The 21093-nt window shown below is 50.7% G+C and overlaps 1 protein-coding gene across 1 annotated transcript in view; it reads left to right on the forward strand.

Annotated features, from left to right (window-relative positions):
* Positions 1-21093, forward strand: part of LOC136296104 (hydrocephalus-inducing protein homolog) — a 149024-nt gene that overhangs the window by 27995 nt on the left and 99936 nt on the right. The window contains 5 exon segments of the mRNA XM_066194928.1: positions 14529-14721; positions 15979-16078; positions 17321-17439; positions 18618-18841; positions 20755-20822. Coding sequence (XP_066051025.1) covers positions 14529-14721; positions 15979-16078; positions 17321-17439; positions 18618-18841; positions 20755-20822 — 704 coding nt within the window.

The raw sequence follows: 21093 nt of genomic DNA on the forward strand, positions 1-21093 counted from the left end.
GAGAATGGTAGCTGTCCCTAAAGAAATAACTTGAGCTGGGTTGAGCTGTTTAAGCTTTTTTAGGTTTCCCTGTTTGGGTTTGATTTTTTTTTTTTTTTTTAAATCTTTCTTGCCTGCTTTCTGTAACAGAGAACAGAACTACAGAGCCTTGGACGGCTGTCAGCAGTCTACATAAGTCCAAGGCTGATAGAGTTCGGCAGGATCCCAGTGCTAAGGCCTAATTCACAAGCTTTTGGCCTCTTCAACGAAGGTCTCGTCGATTTAGACTTCAGGCTAGAGATTGTAAGTATCTGTGGGGCCGTTTTCCAGGGAAATTGACTGGTTGACATTACAAGCTGCCATGACGTGGTTTTTATATGCATCGGCCTGTGTGAGAGGAAGCAAGATATTCCAAGATTCCATCTGGGTGAGGCAAAAGGAACCTGGCTCTGGAGTGGTTTTAGCTGGGGCACTCCTCAGTGAAATCAGGTGCAGAGATGTTGGAGCAGAAATTCGTCTGGATTGTGTTGACGAGTTCTCCCATAATTTTATGGAAGGTCTTTAGCTGTGTGTGTCACGGTTTTTGAGCTCTGAGATCAAGAGAAACCTGTGGTCCTTTGCTCCTTGGAGAGCATGGGTTTCCCTGTGCTTTCCCTGTGCCATCTACATTTGCTTTGTGCCAAACTGCTGTTCATGGTAGAGAAGAGGGTGTGAGGTCTGTCCTCAGACTGCTGGTGGGGAGGCAATTTTCACACCTGCTGTGGGTCAGGCCAGTTGGGCTGTCCACACAAAGACATGTGTGGGGGTTGTGCACCCCCCCAGCCTGTGGTCTCTGTGCCTTTGAAGAGCATCTTTGGGGACCGGCTGCAGAGAATGGCTGTTTAATATGTGAAGGCTGCATAGGGCAGAGGAGCTGGGGCTGCTCCCCTGGCAGGGAGAGCAGGGCTGCTGCAGCCAGGAAGGGCTTGTAGGCTGGGCCTGGGGCTGGGTGGGATGTCTGCTGGAGGGGGAGATCTCTGAGGGGCTTGAGGTCTGTTCTTCTCCATGCTGGGTGTGTTGAACTTGGAGCTGGTTAAAACCTGATCCTGTGGACTTGTTTGTGTCTGTGGATAAAGCATCAGGCCATGTGGGAAAGTCCAGCCACAGCCTCCTGAGCCAAGGAGGAGGGGCATGATTTTTCCTCTTGCTGCTTTTCCTGCAGTTTGGGGGATAAATGTAACCTTAAAGTGAGGGATTTTTCCAGGACAGCTTTCTCGAACTACACAATGAAATTCTGCCTTCCACCTCTTCAGGGAGCAATGCACCTTGGCTGGGTGGGCCTGGTGTGTAAAGGATGGGCTTCACGTGCTCGTTCCAGGGCTGGACCTGCAGAGCTGTGTCTGTACAGCTGTGCTGGTGCGGGGCCTTTCCTCCCTCCTTTGGGCAGCTTCCAGCTCTCTTGGCCAATCTGTGAAGCCCATGAGAAACCAGAGGACACGAGTTCTTAGGAAGAGTGGGCCATGCCCACTGAGCACATGTCATCCAGTTTTCCCTCTGCTTCCTTCTTTCCTGCTCTGCCATAACCATTTAGAGGTGACTTTTCCAAAGCAGAAGGCCCTGGGGCACCTCTCTACAGCGGATGATCAGTGGGAAGTGAGGGCCTCGGTCCTTTAGGGGACGTTGAAAAGCATTGATGGCCTCTTGGGAAAGGATAGTTTGGTGTTGGGGTTTTGCTCAACTGGTTTTGCGGAGATATTCTTCAGGCTCTCAGCAGTGTCCTCCAGCTGTGTGGTTTCTGGAGTGGGATTTGAGCCGTCATGACTTCCTCTGGCCCTGAGCCTTTGTGAGAAGCCAGGAGAGAGAAAGCAGCTTTCCTTGGCACACACTCCAGAGAAGGACTGGGGAAGGAACACTCTCCTGAGGATAAGCGTCCCTTGGGTTGGGCAAAACTGGGTTAATTAGGTGAGAGTCTGTTAAAGGAGGGGAAAATACAGGTTGTGTAAGCTCTGCTGTTCCCCAATACTGCAGCTTAAATTTAGGGAAATTAGGCCTTTAGGATTTTTATCCTCCCCTCTTTAGTCTTCTCCTTTTCTTACACCCCATAAGAGACCAGGGTGTATGGTTTCCATCCTAAATGCACGTTGTGCTTGTCTTACAGGCTTGTAAACCTCACTGCTATGTTATTGAACCCAGGGAAGGAGTGATCCCCGCCAGGGGTGATGTTCATGTGACTGTCACAGCAACCCTGGATGACACTGGGGTTTTTGCTGATGCTCTCCAGCTGTTCATTGGGAACAGACTTTGGACCACCTCCACCCTCCTGGCTTTTGGCACTGGCACCACAATTGTCACAGACAAACCATTTGCCCCGGAGCTCAACTTGGGATACCAATTCAGGTAGGAGATCTCCCACTCCCACCTCTCCTTCTGTCTCAACAAGGAGCAGTTTTGCTGTAGTCCTTCAGGCACGATCTTCTTCAGTGTTCAAAGACCCTGACTCCTTCCCTGAAGGCAGAGATACCTTTAGAGACATGTGATGGCCAGTTGAGCGTTGCTAGGTACCCTCAAAAACCACTGAAAGAGAAACCAGTTGCTCAATTGCCACTGAATTGCCTTCAGTTCTAACACATCTATGTCCTCACTTGGTCAAGTAATGGTCTCGCAGGCTCCCCCAGAACAAAAGGTTCCCAAAATGGCGCCTGGATGAGGCGGGCCCTCCGTGTGGCTGCGGGACCAAGGGAAGATGGCATCGCACCCTTCCCTTCCAAAATGGCACCTGCCAGGCAAGCAGGGGCCCTGGGAACAAAGAGACGGGAGGGTGACAATCCCCCTGGGAAGGCAGGAGCCCGCAGAGCAGTTCCAGAGGCAGATGGAAACTTGCTGGTTTGTGTGGGGCCTGCAGTGCCGCTGCCAACGCTTCCTCACGCTGCTCGTGGGCTCTGCTGCTGCCCTGCCTGCCCAGGACTGATGCTTGTGCGGGAGGCCAGAATGTTAGGGTGCCCTCTCAGGTGCATCACCTCTGGGTTTGACCGGCAGCCTCAGGATGGCCTAAAATATTAGCGAGGCAGCATGATCAGAGGTGTTTGAAAAGCAAAACTGTTTTCATTAAGGTGAAAATAAGAAGCCATGCAGAAAAAAGAGAAAAAGCTGTGCCGAGTGCAAGGAGGACCTTTGCACTTGCTACAACACCCCAAAAATGCCCTGAGGATCTTGGTCTATTCTCTTAAGCATGTAACAATCCAGGCCGGATTCTTGGCATCCTGCCCAATAGAAATAGGAACAGGGCTTGAGGCACAGTCTCAAAGATCCAAGGGCTGCGTCCGTCCTGGCACAAGGCCAAAAAAGGTATCAAAACCTCTGGTTTTTACCTCATGAGTGAAACAAAGAATGGAACCCAAATCCTTCCCTTAAATGGAAGCCTCCTTGCCACTGTGGGGCTGCAAACCCTACCAGGTGAGGTACACTTCTACACAGGACCTTGCTCATTTTTCCGTTGCCAGCAGAGTTTGCAAAGTTCACTTCAAAACAGTTTCTGATTGCGAAATGAAGTTTCTACAAATGACCACCAGTGCAAAACCAAAGCTTCTATGAACGAGAGAGCCCCTGCTCCCCTGGTTTCCTCTCCTAGAGCAGACAGATGATTTCTAGCAGCTTGCTGGGATCGTCCAGAAACTTCCTCCGCGCTGGCTTTTAAAAATGCCTGCAATCATACCCCCGCACACAAGGGCCTCAGGTGCAGGATCTCAAAGATTCAATAACAGTTTCGGGTGCAGATTAATGCAAAATACAGTAACAGTATGAATCACCCCAGAACACACATTTTGGAGGAAAACACCAGATCCTGTTAGCCTGGCCTGGAAAATGCTACATTACCATTAGAAACATATTCCTCCTTGCAATAACGACATCAGAAGGGCAGCTTATCAGACACTGTTCCCGGTCCACATTAAGAGCTGCAAATGAAGACGGTCTCCAAGCTATTAACAGCTCAGAATCCTCATTGGGAGCAATCTGATGACCAGGACAATAGCTTCTCCCATACTATTTTCCATTCTGGTTTCTCTTCTAGCCTCCTTCCCTGTGCTCGTCAGTTCAGACTAACAGATGGGGGCCACCACTTCCATCAGCTCTTCTGGAAGGTGGAATGTAACAGGCCAGCTGGGAAGGAGGGCCAGAGCACCTCAGCCCACAGTAGCCCCAAGGCCAAACGTGATTCCCAGAGGCGCAAACGTACGGCCCCCGTGTTTGGGCTGGAGCCGCTGTCAATGGACCTGAAGCCAGGAGAGTCTGTGGACTTGGTGCTGCCAGGCTTCTCCCGCAAGGCGCAGGTGAGGTCCCCACCACGGGCTGAGCTGGGGAAGCATCAGATCCCCTCCCCTGGGCTCGTTCCACAGTCCCTTGACATTTGCCTGGGGAAATGAGCCTGTTTGGCTCCCTTTGTGCAGCTCACAGTCAAAGCTCAGGGGCTGAGTCGTCTACGCTTTCTGCTGGAATCACTATCATTAGTGGCACTGGCACGGCAGGAAATGTTCTGAAACAGCCCTGGAATCAGATTGATGTAGCAGAAGCAGTAGGAGGCCTTTAGGTGCCACTTCAGGCTCCTGCTAAGATTCATCCAGCTCTGCTCAGATTTTCCAAAAGCAGCATGGTGCTCTGCTTTCCCCTCGGAGAACCACAGAACATCCAAAGCCATGTGCTCCTGTTTTGCAGTTTCCCAAGAGAGCTGAGAGGGAAAAAGTTGAAAAACGTCAGCAGTCGTGTTGGACTCTAAAGGGGAAAACTGAGACCATTTGAATTTCAGTCAGGGAAACATTTTCTTAAATGAGGCTTGTGCCAAGAGTGGGCTGGTGGGAAGAGACAGGAAGGACTCAAAATCATCTGGTTTAGACTTTTTGAGAGCATTTTGGTGCTCAGGGGTTGATATCTATGTGTTGAAAATGCATGTTTGCTGTGTCTGTGTATCCCAGAGAGCAGAACTTGGCCTGCTGGCTGCAAGCGGGAATGCCCAGCAGCCCAGCTTGCCTGCACAGGCAGCAAGAACCCCTGGAGAGCCAAGGTTGGCTTTTAATACTGAAACCACACTGTGAGTCAGTGCTGGTCATGTTTTGAAATATTCCCCCCGCAGGCCCGGCCCCCCTCCCCAGGGCTAGCTCTGGAGAGGCTTTGGAGGAATATCTCCGAAGGGACAGGACAAAAGATTTCAAAAGAGGCTCTTACCCCCAGATTATTCCAAGTCGTTTATTCCTCAAAGGGGTCCAGGGGCCGAAAGAGAGAGAACAAAGAAATCCAGGGGTCTTATCTAGTCTCCTATTTTGGGAGGGTCCTGGCATTCAGCCAATTAGGTGTGGACATGTAGGGAGGAAATTCCAGAAGGGTCAAAAGGCGAGAGACCATTCCCCTAAAGAATTGCAAGGTTTCTCCAGGAGGAAAATGCCTTTGAAGCCCACAGTCAACAGGCACAACCTGTCTGTGTTTCCATCACTTTCGGGGAGGTGATTGCTGTAATCAGTTGATGATTCTTCCTTGCTGCTTTACTGGCGCTTTAAATTCTCTTTGTCATCTCCCTTTTTTAGGGATTGCTGTGTTCCTTCTTTTGCTTTTCAGGTTTGCTTTTGTTCCCAGTAAGGCCACAGTGTTTGGTCTCCTCTCTTGCTGCTCTGCCTGCATGACTGTATCCCCCAGAACTGCCCTATCCAAAGCTGACCTGCTAGAAAGGAATTTCTTCTTCCCCGCAGGAGAATGTGCTGTTATGCTTTCAGGTAGCCCATTCCCTCCGTGGAACACGACTGCATAGCTGTGTGCAGGCAGAAATCAGCAGGTTTTTGGCCCTGTTGAATATGCAGATGATTTGGTTCAGGTGCTCTTGTCTCCATCCTGCCGGTGCTGACCTGCTCGGCCCTTCCTTCCCACCAGGCACTGCCCTACTGCCCCTGGCCAAAATGCTGGAGCCAGACAGAAGGGATTCAAGTTCACCCTTGGGAATTCTGTGCCTGTACCTCCACAGCAGAAAGGGCTTTGGAAAAGGGGTCAAGGAAGGACGTCACCAGGGCATGGACAGGTCTCCTCTTGTCCTGTTTCCTCAAGTGGCAAAATCATGGTTCCATGTCTTTCCTGCAGAATCTTCAGGGGGTGCAGGTCTCCATGGAGAGCTCACCTTACTTCCAGCTGGCGGGCCCCAGTGATGCATGCCGTGCCGTGCCAGGAGGCGCCATTACCGATGTGCACGTCCACTTCACTCCTGACGAGAACAAGGTGAGACTGGAGGAGCCAAAACACAGAATTATCTCCAAAGCCATTGTTGTCCCTGCACTCTGGGTACAGCCCATGCTGTGAGCTTGGCTCCAGGCCGTGGGCAGGCAGCCTGCAGCCAGTCCCAGCTTGGCATGTGCTGTCAGGCCCTGCACCCAGGCCTGACAGGCCCTGCTTCCCCTCGCTGCACATTCCTCTGAGCATTCCCAAGGGAAGAAAGATGCCCAGGGAACAGTAGGCAAACGGTAGAGGGGTGTTGATAGATGTCTGGCCATCTCTAGGTATAGTGGAAGGGGTTTCGTTATTCTGCAAAGTACTAGAGGAACAAAGAGGTCAGAGAGCTTTCCGCCTTCCTGACGGGCAACAGCTTCCCTGCCTCACCCGGGGCTGGAGCAAGGACGGTGCTTTTTCACACCCTCTGTTCTCCAGCCTTGCGGCTGTGCTGTCCCAGAGCACAGCTGACCATGATACGGCTGCAAGGCCAGGGCAGAGGATGTGCTGTGCCCGTGGGCCCAGCCTGGCACAGGCACACTGAGCTCTAGGTGCCCTTAGTCAGCAGGAGCTTGGTGAGCTGCAGGGGACTTGGACACCTGCCTGAAAGAGCTCGTGTAGGGCAGGTACAGCCTGCAGGCAGGCAGACCTGTGGGCCCAGAGCCGGTGGCAGCGACACTGCTGCGGCTCTGTCTTCATGCCTGTCACTGTGGCTGCTCTGTCAGCTGGCGCCCATTCCATGCCAATTGTGCTTTTGCGTGCAAGTTTGAACACCAGTGCCGAGGCCCTGGCAAGTCTGCTCTCAGCGCTGTGATCTGGAGGCTCGTTCATACAGAGGGGTTTAGGACATGGCATGGAAGGGAGGAGGCCTTGCAGGGAAACAAAGAGAGGCTCTTTGCAACAGCATCCTGCTACCTCTTAGCACTGTTCTTCTCGTGACTTGGTTGGAGAGGCAAAATTAGAGGGGAGTTCTGAGCAAACAGATATTTCTACACCAGGCCAGAGGTCCAGGATCTCTTTGGGTGCAGCTGTTCTCTCAGTTTCCTTTTGCTGCTTAGATTCAGTTTAACACTTTGTCCTATTCTCAATCCGTGGGAATATAGTAACCTAAGGAGGAATGTCCTGTGTTCCCTAGCTCCATGTTCCTTAGAAGGGACTTAGGAATTATTTAACATCATTAAAATTGAGAGTAAAAATTATGGTGGCCCTGGGCACTTGTCTGTATGACCCAAGTGACACAAGAGCTTAATGCCACTGAGATAGGTTTTGCAAAGTGCACTGCTGCCTTTAAAATGTGAGATATTAGTAGAACTTATTGTTCATTTGGGGGTGGAATAGGTAAATTGATACCCTTGAAGGGATATAGGAAATGGCTTTTCTTCTGCCATGGAGATGGCACCAAATGACCTGTGCTGAGACAGTTTCTTTTCCTGCAGGTTTATTCCCATGAGCTCGTCTGCGTCAGTGGAGAGGAAAGGATAGTTGTGCCAATTCGGGCCATCCCTGCCCGAGCTATCCTGGACTTCCCAGACGAGCTGGACTTCTCAAAGTGTCCGGTCAAGGGCAGCACCCGCAAGAGTCTGCTGATTCAGAATTGTGGTAGTGTGGCAGCTCATTACCAGCTGGGCACCGAGAGGTGAGGCAGCTCATCTGTCCTTGTGCAAAACACCTTTGGGGGATAACAGAGTTGGGAAAGAACAACAAAAGGAACCAGAGCATGGGAGCTGCTGCCCTGCGTCGCCGGCTGGAAATGGGCAGGATGGATGGCATCTGCTCTTGCTTTCAGTGTTCTTAGCAGGATGCAGCCTTTGAGCTTTCTCTGCCCCAGATTTCCTGGGGGGTGCTGGAACATGTTAGTTGCTGGCTTGCGCCCTCCTGAGCACAAGCAGCTTCTGAAATGGGTACTCACCACTGTCAGCCAAACAGACCCATTCTCTGGGAGGACACAGGCACATGGCTTTCCAGTGGTGCCTGCATCAGATGCCCAACATGAGCTGTGTTGCAGGCAGCCGGTGCAGTTCCTGTTACTTAAAGCTGATCTGATTTCCCTTGTCAGCTGAGGGCATCAGTCCCCTCTTCTGTTCCACGATGAACCTTTGAAAGCCGGTTTAAAATTTCAAACACGTGCTTTAAATCTCTGAATAAGGTCGTCCCCCCTTTCATTGAGATCTCATTTTACATATTCTGAAGTTCCTGTGTTTCTGCTGTTTTTTCATTTTGGTTTGTGTTAAATGTTTGCCAAAAGATCATGAATTCTTCATTGGGAACTTTCATAAATGTCAAGCTCCTCCAAGGCCTATCAATACACCACATGCCCATAGGCATAGGCACAGGTGTATTAGAAACATGAGACATTTAGTGACTATGTGAAAAGCAATTGGGCTGATTTAGAAGATAAAAGTATAGAATAACTTTCTCTAGAGGGGACCTCTGGAAATTGTCCGAGCAAATACGCTGCTCAAAGCAAGACCAGTGTCCGGGGATTGCAAGGGGCCATTGGGAGATCTGGAGTTGTCTTTAGATGCCATACAAGGAAACAAACATACAAATGGACTAGTTAAAAAGCCGAAGAAGACCTATTAAAACCCCTCCATGACCTTATCTTTTCTGCCTGTCGGGTGCAGTAGTGATTCATTGAAAGGGTAGATCTAACAGGATGAGAACTATCTTAAGGAACAGCTGACAATTAACTCACTATATTGCTCTAATCAAGCCATAAAAGGCCAAAATTTATCCTGCCAGCCCCATCTCTTGGCAGTGGTTTTCATTTGGTTATTATAGCGTCAGGGATGTCTCCTTCACAGTCCTTCTTATATGTGGGCTCAGGGAACAGCTTAGTGATGTTGACTGAAATTCAGAGGAGTTAAGTTTAACTGTAGAGCTTGTGTCCTTGGGTCTTGGGGAGCCAGGTCTATATGAGAGATGACTGCTCCAGCAGGAACAGGGGAGTCTGGTGGGTACAGCCTGGGGTGGGATGTAGGAGATGCAAGGGCTGATTTGCACTCAGTTTTTCAGCCCTGACAACTGAAACTTGGCTGGATCCTCTTCTCCTGGTAATTTGAAAATAAGAAGATATCTTCTTTCTCACGCAACCCCTGAGGTCACTCCCAGGAGTGTTATTCACATCCTGCCATCTGAGGGCAGGAGTATGTAACATGGGGCAGGAGTGGGAAGGGAAGGGAAGGGAAGGGAAGGGAAGGGAAGGGAAGGGAAGGGAAGGGAAGGGAAGGGAAGGGAAGGGAAGGGAAGGGAAGGGAAGGGAAGGGAAGGGAAGGGAAGGGAAGGGAAGGGAAGGGAAGGGAAGGGAAGGGAAGGGAAGGGAAGGGAAGGGAAGGGAAGGGAAGGGAAGGGAAGGGAAGGGAAGGGAAGGGAAGGGAAGGGAAGGGAAGGGAAGGGAAGGGAAGGGAAGGGAAGGGAAGGGAAGGGAAGGGAAGGGAAGGGAAGGGAAGGTAGTGCTGAAGTGTGGCCAGGGACTCCCTTAACTGGCAGCTTCTCTTTCTGGCAAAATTCCTGACAAAACAATAAGAAAAAAATCCTGTGCCTTGCCCACACCAGGCACCGATCCCCCAAGCCCCAGCAGAGACCTGCAGCAGTGCTGGCTCACCCTCGGGGCAGATGTGGGAGCTCGTACAGTAATCGGGCTCCGGGGCTGCTGGGGCCTTGTCTTTCCTCCTCTCTCCCCAAAGTCTCACATCCAGCACATAAACATTGCTGGCCCAAGGCTTCTCCATCAGCCACTAGTGATGTTCTCACTAGTGGTAATGGAGCAGGTCAGGCCCATAACTGCAGCAATAGGTCCTTAGTGAGCAGAACCTGAAGCAAGTTCATCAGCTGTCACTACTGACATGAATGAAATTCAGCTTGCCAGATGTTCTCTATATTTTTGTGTGTGATAAGTTCATCACCAAACTCCCCAGAACACCCTTTCTGTGCACAGATTGACCACCAGCAAAGCACTGAGGAACTTTTGTTTCCTCAGTGGGGCTGTGGAAGAGCACAAAGCCCAGCAACTTCTGGGCAGAAGCACATTTCACCTGAGCTGTCCCTGAGCATCAAAGCACGGAGTCTTGTGTTTGTCAGGCAAGAACTGTTCACCTGGTGACCAATCCTAATTGCTCCTGTTACATCCAAAGTGCACCAAGACGTTTGCGTAATTATTTCCAACACATTGCGCAGAGTTTGTCTGGTGAGCCAAGCAAACAGTTACCAGCCTGGATGACAACCCAGGGCCCCAGACTGCACTGCTGGTAAATACACAAAACCCTCCTGTTCTGCCTCCTCGATGTGCTCCTGCTAATGGTGCTTCATATGGCTGGGATTGGATCCTTCAGATTGTAAATGGCATCCTCCTTTTGGGTCTTGTTTCCATGTCACTGTATTGCTCTAATCTGCATTTGCACTCTTTCAGAGTTTTGATTGCTCCTTTTTGTAGAGCAGCTTTCATTGAAATGCTGACAAAATGTGCTAATTCAGGATCTTTTCAAGGTAAAATAAACCAAAGAGCCACGCTGCAAATTCAACAGTAGTTATTCCGTGGTCTTCAAGAGAAAGTTCCTTCTCCCTGTCTGATTCCTAGGCTGTAATCTCACAAGAGAGATAGTGCCCTAACATTTGCATCTCTTGAGAGGAAGTTTATAGGTAGCAGGAAATGAGAAATTCCTGAGGCAGTCAGCGTCAAGTTATGCATGCAGATAGCTCTTAACTCTCTCTGTGCTTTTCACAAACCATTCTCTGATGGGATTGCTGGCAGTCAGAAGGCTGGATGCAGAGTATGGGGGAGATTAGGTCGTTTTATCCCACAGGATCTTCTGAGGGCTGGATCTCCTCAGAAGTGGGTCAGTAGCTGTTTCTGATCCTGGCTGTTCTGTCTGTCTTGGCCGTAGTTTGTTTGCTCCCTGCTTGCCCAAGTGAGCTGAAGTGACCTGCACTGCAGAAAGAATGTCATGGCCAGAATTCCCCCCAAGTCCTGATCCTCTCTTTGTGTTGCAGTCCTTTCTCCGTGGTTCCAGCCGAAGGAATTCTGGGCCCTGGTCACACCATGCAGGTGACAGTGGGATTTCACCCGCTGACGTGCGGTGACCATTTCGGGTCCCTGGTGGCGCGCTGCATAGGTGAGTGCTGGGCAACGCATGGGACACAGGACAGTTCTCCACCATCACTCCCTGTTCATCCCCCTCAATTCCCTCTAGATGTACCTCCTCTGTTCCAGCTCTGCCCCAAAGAAAACTGAAATAGCTGGTGTTTAAATGGTTGAAAAAGTGGATCCCCTCTAACAGGGCTGAGATTTTTGGAATTCTGTTTTGCTGGGTGTTGCAGAGTGGAGGAAGGAGGAACCCTGATTCTCCACTACTGTGTGGCTACGCCTGGGTGAAGTTTTATTTTACTCCTGGGCAGTGCTGTATGTGAGCTGCGAGGTCTCCATCAGACTCTCTCCAATGCAGTGTATTTCTTGCACACCTCTGTCCTGTATGCCGCTTCTCCACTGGCTTGTCACAGACCCTTTTACTATGTTGCCCTCTACACATCCATGCAGTTTTTGCCTAATAACATCTTCAGGCCCTCAAGTTCCTGTATGGTGACAAATCAAGACAAATTTTTCCTCATCCCCATTTCCCAGGCCGTTCATGCTGTTGCAAACCTCTCACATCTCCCATTTGATTTCTAGACTGAGGAATCCCATTCAGACTTCATATAGAAGCTGCTCTGTACTTATTAATCTTTCCTTGTCCTTTTGTATTTAACCTGAAGTGCTCCATCTTGGTTTTTGAGATCAGGACAATATGAAATATTTCAAGACTGATGGGGCTGTGGGTTTGGACAGGAAGATGACGATGATGATGATTTTTATGGTGTTCATTTTGTAGTGGTTTGTCATATTGCAAAGCCAGGCTGGTTGTGTTTCCTCTCCTGTGTCCCCTCCTGCTGTGGGCTGTCACTTCACCTGTTCCTCTGGGTCTCCTTTTTCTGCCCACATGCCCCCAGGCGTATTTGCTTGTCAGCAACAAGGGATCCAAGGGATCAGGAGGGGCAGGAGTCTCGTGGGATGCGCAGGGGAGACCTCGGCAAGCCAGGATTGACCAGGGCTCCTCAGTGTCACCTGAAGGACTTTGATGCAGAAATCCCAGTGGTCTGAGTGGGTCACCTGAGCACATCTGACAAATCCCACTGTACATACTGTCACCTTGGGGCCAAATCTCTACAAACACCTTGGAAATAAGGTGGTTAAGGAGGTGCCCAGGACATCCTCACGCAGTACACACAGAGCTGTCAGGACGTGATAAATGTACTGATCCATGGAACTGCTAATACATTTAAAAGCTATGACACTTTCTTCCGTGACCTGTGGTTTGCTTTGTTCCTTGTGCTTCCATCAGCAACTGAGCTAGCTGAGCAAAGACTCTGCTTTGTTCCAGGTGAAGAAAGTTTCTTCACATTCCTTCGCGCAGAAGCTGCAGATGTCAACATTGGATTGAGCACATATTCCATGAAGGTTGAGAAGACTTTCATCACCACATCAAGCCACACAAGCATGTTCATCAGAAACAGGAGTAACATCACAGCCCACTTCCAGTGGAAGATGTTTCCTACTGAGGAAGCCGACAATGAAGAGAAGAGGAGGTTGGTTTGAAAGATACGTTTCAGTGAGATACATGGCCCAAGACTGAAACTAATGCATGGCCTCAGGGGGGTGTTGGTGATTTTGAATGGTTTAGGCCAAGTAAACCATCCCTGGCATTAGGGTGTGTGTCCCTGGGCTGCAGGAGCTCAGCACAGCATTCCAGTTCCATTTATACTCCAACCAAGGATGGCATTTTGGGAAGGAAAGGTTGATTGCAATGACTGGATTTCCTCAAGTTCTAATTGGGCTTTTGCCTCCCTAATCTTCTTCCTACATGACCTGGCAACATCCTTAAACGTTTCCTGAGTTGCCAGCCCCTCTTTGCAAAGGCAATACGCCCTCTTTTTTCCCCTTAGTTCCTTCCAAATCTCCTTGCCCATCCAGGCTCGTTGTCTTCCCTGTCAGCTCATCTTTCAGCACACAGGGACAGTCTGTTCCTGTGCCTTCAAGACTTCTTTCTTGAAGTATGTCCATCCTTCCTGGACCCCTTTGTTTGTAAAGGCTGTTTCCCAAGGTCCTCTCCAAAACAATCTCTTGAACAGGCCGAAGGCTGCCTTCCAGAAGACCAGAGTGGAAGTTTTGTTGATGCCCCTCCTTGTTTCACTGAATGTTGAAAACTCTGTTATTTCACAGTCACTGTACCCCCAGACAGTGGTGAACAGATGAAGTTCTTTTAGTTCTTAGGGAATCTCCTGGTGATATCCAGTACCTGGATCCCAGGGAGGCAGCAGGCTTCCCTGTGGAACGGATCCGCTCGATATACAGGGCCCTCATTTCCCCTTAGAAGGGATTCACTTACTACCACTACCCTTCTTTTCTTCGTAATACTTTTTTCCAATTACATTTATTTTCATGCCAGTTTGTGTCCTAGCCTGTCACCAGGACATTTTGTTTTTCCTTACTTCCAGTCTTAGGGATGGTGTTAGCTCTAAGGCCTACTCTCCTGCTGTCAGAGATGCTTTTGAGATCTCAGAGCAGAGAGGACTTTTTTTTATGAGAGGAGCTAGTGCAGGATCCTTTCCCTCTCTGGCCATTCTACTACCATGCACTGGGATGGGACCCAAAAAGCTCTGGATCCTGAAAAGATGATCTCTCCAGGAGTTTGCTGTCTGTCTCCTGCACCAAGAAGTCTCTTCCCCTCTCACAGCCTCTGTTTTCATGCATATAAAACCTTGGATGTCACTGAAGGGATGCGGTGCCTGAATTCATCAATTTCCTTTGGAAGTGCTCTGGGATGCTCTTGTGAAAGGCAGAGTAGGGAACAGGGCAGGTCCAAAATGGAAGAAACAAAGAGCGATGCTGGTAACACGTAACCACAACCCAGCTTCGTCTCCCTTTCCCAGGGAAGTCCTGCAGTGGGTGCTCCGTGATCTTTATCTGCTTCCCCCGAGCAGCTCAGTGGTAGGAAAAGCCAGCTGAGGTGGCTGGTGGATTCTCCCTCAGTTTTGGCAGAGGCTTTGAGGCAGGAGATTCTCTTGAGGGATGCTGGCTTTCCAAAGCTCTCCTGAGCTTGCAAGTGTGGAGTAAAGCTACCTGCTGAGCTTGTGCACAACAAGTTATCTTCTGATCCGATTGGGACCCTCGTGGCTTGGGGTCAGCCCTTGCTGGGGAGCTGCCGCTCCTCCCCAAGTGCTTTGCTCTCCCGCACTTCCGCTTCTCTCTGCAAATATATTAAATGACCTGCTGGCTTTGTCTCTCCCTGCGGCTGCAGGCAGTGTGATTTGCTGGAGCCGCCACCAAAGGTCTGGATGGAAGACTTCATGGAGGAGAAAAAAATAAAGAAGGTGAAGGGCTTTTGTGAAAATCGCACCTCCCTCCTGAGCCAAAAGGTCCAGGAGGAGAAGGCAAAGGTGCAAGAAGACCCCCTGCTGTTCTCCAATGACTTTTTTTTCATTGAGCCAATGGTAAGTGATAGCTGAGAACCTCATTTTCCTCCTCTTCCTTCTCTTCCTTCTCTTTCTCCTCGTCCTCCTCCTCTTCCTTCTCCTCCTTCTCTTTCTCCTCGTCCTCCTCCTCTTCCTTCTCCTCCTTCTCCTCCTTCTCCTCCTCCTCCTCTTCCTCCTCCTCTTCCTCCTCCTCTTCCTTCTCCTCCTCCTCCTCCTCTTCCTCCTCCCGCCCACCCTACCCCCGCCCCTTTCCCCGGGTGCGGTCACTCAGCAGGTCCTCAGCTGGCTCGGTGTGCTCAGAGGGAGGGCATGGAGTTTCTGGTGCGGCTGCAGAGCTCACTGCTGAAAGTATTTCTGCCCTGCAGGCTCAAGGCAGGGCTGGGAGCCTGACAAAGCTGAGCTCTGCTGCCAGGGCTCGAGCTCAGGGCACTCCGTGTCCTTGAAGTGTCCACAGGGAGCAGTTTTTGTAGGTAGGGGCTCCCCCGACACGTGCTGCTGCGTGGGGTTCAGCGGAGGGTGTTGGAGCAGTGCCAGTTCACGGATTGACCTGAAGCATGCAAGGGTTCGCTGGGAAAAGGAGGCCAAATTCAGCCCAAGGTTAATCGTAGAAATGCCTGTCCCTTCCTCTAACCACGACTCGCACTGTTTGTGAGTCTCCCAGTGTCATCTGTGAGCCTGGACACAAGGGTGGGAGGTTATAATGGGCATTTTGAGTTCTCTTGCACACGGGGACAGTAAACCTTTTCTTTTTCTGTTTATGCAAGCAAACGCCCATGTCCTCCCATCAGCCAGAGCCCTGATTCTGAGTATTGGCATTGTGAGAGATGATGAATGCCTGGTGTCTGCACAGTGCAAAATCCCTTCTCATCCTGGAGTAAATCCTAGAATAATCCCAACCTCTGCTTTCTTTGAAAAAAGGTTAAACTAATATTTTTCTTTCCAAGGAAGGGGATCGTGTTCTTGGTTACTCCTATGGCCCGTCTAAGGCCAAGAGCCACCAGTGCACAATGGCAGTTAGGTACCACTGTAGCTGACTGCAGCATGATGTGACCAGGAGCTTGTGTCAGAGCAGCAGGAACATTGTGGAGAGTGGGGGCTGATCAGCTGAGCATTGAGAGCGCCCAGTGGTGTGTTGAGCTGGGTTTAGAGTGTTTCCTTGGGCTCCTTATGTTGTTCGCTCATCACTGATGCTCTGAAGAAAGGCTTAGAGGAGTGGTTGAAAACAAGAAGTGTGAAGTTTGAAGATAAATCTTTTTCTGTCTCTTTCTGTTTCAGGAGGGAGAGATTGGGCCACGTTGTTCGGCTGAAATCAAGGTGACCTTTAAACCCCTGGAAGCACTGGAGTATCAGAGTGTGGCCTACTGTGACATCTCAGGTACAGCTCCTTTCCCCTGCTTCTCTCACCCACAGTGAAGCCATGGAGCAAGCCTGAGCCCACTGGGCTCCCATGTAACTGCTGGGAAGAGTTCCTGGTCAGCAGGGCAGTGCTGGCACATCCCCAGTGTCCCTGCAGCTTCCAGGGAGTCTCCCATGCAAGGCCAGGGCTCGGAACACCTGTGTCTGGATTGCTGATCCCAGAACAACCCAGGCAGTGCAGGGAGATGTTTTCATGGCACGGCTTTGCCAGCATTTCCTCAAAGGCCAAGGAGCTGCAGAGCAGAACAGCTTTAGTGAACAAGCACTAAGCCCCTCTAGACCACTGGCCTCCAGGATGGGTCCATTTGACATGGATCCACCATCAGGCAGTCGCAGCTGAGTTAGAAATGTGCTCCCTGAGCCTGGATCACCTCCAGACACCACCAGGCCAGCGGAGGCGGAGCCCCGCTGAGCCCAGGGTGTTGGTAGAAGGACCACCCTTGGCCAGCACCTGCTTCTCTCCCTGTGTGGGAATTGTCACCTTGCAGCTCTCAGTCTGTGCAAACAGAACACAGTGCCGAGTGTCAGAAGTGGAGGACAGCAGTCCTGTGCTGCTGGGCCAGGTGGTTTGGCAGTTGTTGCCTGGCAGTTTGCCAGGTAGCAATTGCCAAAGTCTTTGTGAGCTTTGTGCCTTCAATGAATGGATTTCAAAGCTCCTCTAAGTGCATGGGGAGGAAACCCTAGAGTCATAGTATGTTAAGGATGGAACGGACCTCAAAGACTGTCTAGTGCCAAGGCCCCTGCCATGGGCAGGGACACCTCCCACTAGACCAGGTAGCTCCAAGCCCCATCCAGCCTGGCTTTGAACACTTTCAGGGCTGGAACCTCCACAACTCCCCTGGGGAACCTACTCCAGCGTCTCACCACCTCACAGTAAAAAAATTCTTCTCAATATCTAACCTAAATTTCCTTTCTTTCAATTTATACCTGTCACTCCTTGGCCTGTTGCTACAGGACACCAGAGATGTTTTAAACTCAGCAAACTGGTGGCTAAAATTGGAAACCAGCCCAAGGAATGGGTTAGAAATTGCAAGTCAGCCCCAGGGGATATCTCCTGAGGGAAGAGAAGGGTCCATATCTTCTGCTGCAGCATCAAGAGCTGGTTGCATGCAGCTCAGAATCAGGGTCTAGCATTGAGGCAGCCTGGAAAATCCAGTAGAACAGAGGGAATTATTGTACTGAAATGGACATCTCTCCCCAGGCCGTGAGAGCAGGCTGGCCCTGCACCTCAGAGGGGAAGGCCGCAGACCCTTGGTTGAACTCAGCTGTGATACCCTGAACCTTGGGGAAGTTTTTGTCAAAACCGCCCACACCCATGAGGTGAGCACCAGGGGTTGGGATGGATCCTGATGGCTCCTGAGGCAGCAGCAAGCCTGGTGGACCTGTGGAATTCCTGGCAACCTGGGCAGTTGTGAGCAGGGAATAGCTGATGCACTGGTCAAATCTGGGCGCGGGGGGGAAGGGGGTGTTCCAGAAAAATGTGTCTGTTGTTCATGAAGCCCCAGTCCCTTCTTTTGGGCAGCCTTCCATAGGGATCAGCTGGGAGGCTTCCTGCAAAACAACCCCTTTTGACCCAACGCTGGGTCAAAAAGCTGTTCAGAGGCTTTTGTGGCAGCACCAGACACAAGGCACCTTTGTACTGGGCTGTTCAGAAGCAGCTGGGACAAGCTGGCTACATTTGAGCTTCAGTCCACCGCAAACAATTTTTAGTCAAGTGTCTCCTGCTCATTCCTGGAAGTCACAGGAAAGCCATCCAGCCTCCTGGCTCAGTGCAGGCCCTTGCAAAGGGCTTGAGGATTCTTTCCCTTGCTGTCCAATCCCTCACCACACTTCAGGCTTGGTGCATCTCTGGCTCTACAAAGAGAAAAGTGTTCCTGGGAATAAAGCAAAAGATTTTTCTACCTATTTGCCTCCCCCCTGTTGGGGGTCAAGTTTGCAAAAAAAAAGAGAGAGCAACTGAAAGAGGCAGAAAACGAGGCACTACATCATGCCAGACACTTTCAGAAGTTTGGTTGTGGAAGGGAAAGACACGTTGAGTTTTCTTACCAAAAGATGGCGCTGTCTGTACATTTTGATGTTGATGCCTCCTTCTCAGTGTATTGTTTTCACGGTATGGGAAAAGGTAAATGCGTAGATACGGTACTGCTGGAGCTGTGCTGACTGGGGCAGCAGCAGCTCTGTGGTGATTCACTACGCAGCTGCAATCACCCCACGTTGCTCTCAGGGCCAGGTCTGAATGAGCTTGGTGCTACTGACCAGAGGTGGACTGCTCTGTGTCCGTGGGATAACCCCAGGGTGACTCCAGTTATGTGGAGTTATGTGAGCTTCGCATGAAAACCCAAAGGCAGAACTTGTCCTGTTGTATTTTTTTGACTTCTGCCGTCCAGCAGCACAAAGCATCTTCTGCCTTTTCTGGGTGTTAATTGCGCCATTAGAAAATGACTCCCAAGAAGGGAAGATTTCACGTGTACTTGCATTTTGTTTTCTTGCTGCTGCAGGTGAAACTGATGAACAAAGGAGTTCTTGATGCTCCCTTCACCTATATCCCTTCAAACACGGAAGTGGGCTGCTGCTTCAAGTTTGTACCCGAGGAGGGCCTCATTGCACCAGGTGGGATCCAGACTATTCAGATCTCCTTGGATGCCGCCGTGTTGGGGCGGTTTGAGGAACCATTCCAGTTCCGTGTGGCTGGATCTCCTACGCCTGTGATCCTGACCATCGAGTAAGGACTCTGGGAGCTTACTCTGGGTGGGCACATCTGTAGCTGTCTCTGGGACATCCCCCACCTACCTCATTTTGGGGTCGGGCAGAGAAAAAAGATGTTTCCTGAGGTCTTAATCTCTGCTCTGATCCTGGCATTGCCTTAGTGTGGGGGTGCCTGCTGCCCTGTGTGGTACCCGGGAGCTGGAATGACTCCTCCCTGCAGGGATGTCCCTCTGCCTTGGGCCATGGCAGGCAGTGGCATGGATCAGCTTTGGGCAGTAGCTGCTCTGGGATGTCCCCCCTGAGCACCCAGCAAGGCCCCCAGGGCTTTGGAGATGGGCCAGCCTGGGTGATTCTCCACCAGCAGCAGTGTTTTGAAAAACTTCTGTTAATAATCCATCCCAAACGGGCAGCAGCAGCCTCAGCTCACCTCTCATGGCCATGCATGGAGGCAGGCTGTGCTCCGAGCTCCTGTGCAGAGTGCTCTGCTACCTCCTTTCCACAGCCAGGAAAAGGCTGATGTGGGAGACAGGGAACTGTGCAGCAGGAACCGTCCCAAGGACATGGGCTTCATCCCATAATCCTGGCCCTGCAGAAGGGAGAAGGGGTGATGATGGGGGAGGCAGAGCTCAGTCCTCAGGACCACAGCAGCATGAGGGCTTGTCCCTGCTAGCCTGAGGCGTGTGCTGGTAGGATAATGTAGTGTAAGCAGGAAAGCTGATGCTGGCTGCTCTGGAGCTTTGGAGCTAGGCTGCTGCTGTTGGGAGGCACTGGATCAGGGCAATAAAGAAATGAAAGCAATCTGCAGTTGATTATACCAATAAGATAAGGGAGATGGATTAAAAAGAACATGAAACTTATTACTTAGCAGGAGAACAGTGTTGACTAGGTCTGCCCATAGTAGAGAAACAACTACACTGGCTTTGCTTTTGGAGAAAAAGTGCTGCTATTTTTATTTTGGAAATCAAGAGGGAACCTTTCACCATCAAATAATTGATTCTCCTCTGTCCCTCCCCCAAACTGGTCATGCGTGGGATGTTATTCCATAAGCAGCTTTCTCCTTGAGCAAGAGAAGGTGTCTCTTGTTGAGATGTGTAGAGCGGAGCCAGGGGCAGTCCTGTGAACACAGTAGAAGACACAGTTCACTGGTCCTTGACTTTTAACCAAAAGGCAGGGTGCGCATTGATTGGCGTCAACCATGAAATAAACTCGTGTTGGGCAGCTTCAAGTGCTGCCTTCAGTGGATGTTGGTGACTTTTAGTGCCTGTCTGCTGAGTTCAAGGCCAGGGGAGGAGGTGTGGTAGATTCAGGACACCCATGTTTGGTTGTTTAAGCTATTGCTCCTGGCTGTGCCAGCTGGTGCACTAGTGACAAGCTGGTCCTTTCCTCTAGGATTCATCTGTCCACTGTGTAGAACTGTTAATGCTCTTTTTGGAGGATGTTTGGGGCTCCCCTGGCTTCATGTCTCAAAACTCTGTCTGTAATGATTGTGTGGGTCAAAATCTCCTGAGAAAGCTCCTCCATGGGAAGACCAGTTACAGCCAAGTAGCAAAGCAGGGAACCTGTGGCTGGAAAGGCTGGTTACAGAAGTTTGTGGGGACACCTTTATGTCCATCCCATTACAGATGGGGAAACTGAGGCACGGAGACACATCTGGGTAGGTGTTCAGGGTCCCCCATGGGACCACCGGCAACTTGGGGGCTTTTCCTGCCTGCCCTGCGTCCAAAGCCCCATCAGTGGCTGTGGGCTGCTGGCCTCTTGGCTTTAGCTGCCTCCTGTGCACATGGACACTGTGCTGAGCACATGGTGGTGTGTTGATTTGAAACCCACGATGCCCCTGACACCAGGTTTTGTGCCCCCAAGCCACAACAGCCGGAGGCTTTGCAATTCCCTTTAACGCAGCCATTTCCTCCTGTGTCCCTGTCATCGCAGGGGGTGTGTCGTCGGGCCGACTTTACACTTCGACACCGATGAGCTCGACTTCGGTGACATCTCCTTTGGTGAGTGTTCCCTGCGCTGGGACACAGCGGGAGGGATCTGTGTGCTCCAAAATGGAGCACTTGAACGTAAAAGCATCCAGCACTGCTCATGTTCTGCCACAACAGCCTCTTCAGGGTGTGAACTGCAGGTGCCTCAGGTAGCATTTTGCCATTGTGGGATCAAATAGGAGCAAGTATTTTCTGGTGTCTCTGTCCTGGTTTAAAAGACAGATTCTGCCAAGGAAGGTGGCAATCTTCACGGAATGGAATGATGACCCTCCTCTCTCCAAAT

Source organism: Chamaea fasciata, unplaced genomic scaffold (assembly GCF_029207755.1).
Source record: "Chamaea fasciata isolate MVZ Bird 193981 ecotype frontalis unplaced genomic scaffold, bChaFas1.0.hap1 SCAF_12, whole genome shotgun sequence".
NCBI classification, from domain to species: domain Eukaryota; kingdom Metazoa; phylum Chordata; class Aves; order Passeriformes; family Sylviidae; genus Chamaea; species Chamaea fasciata.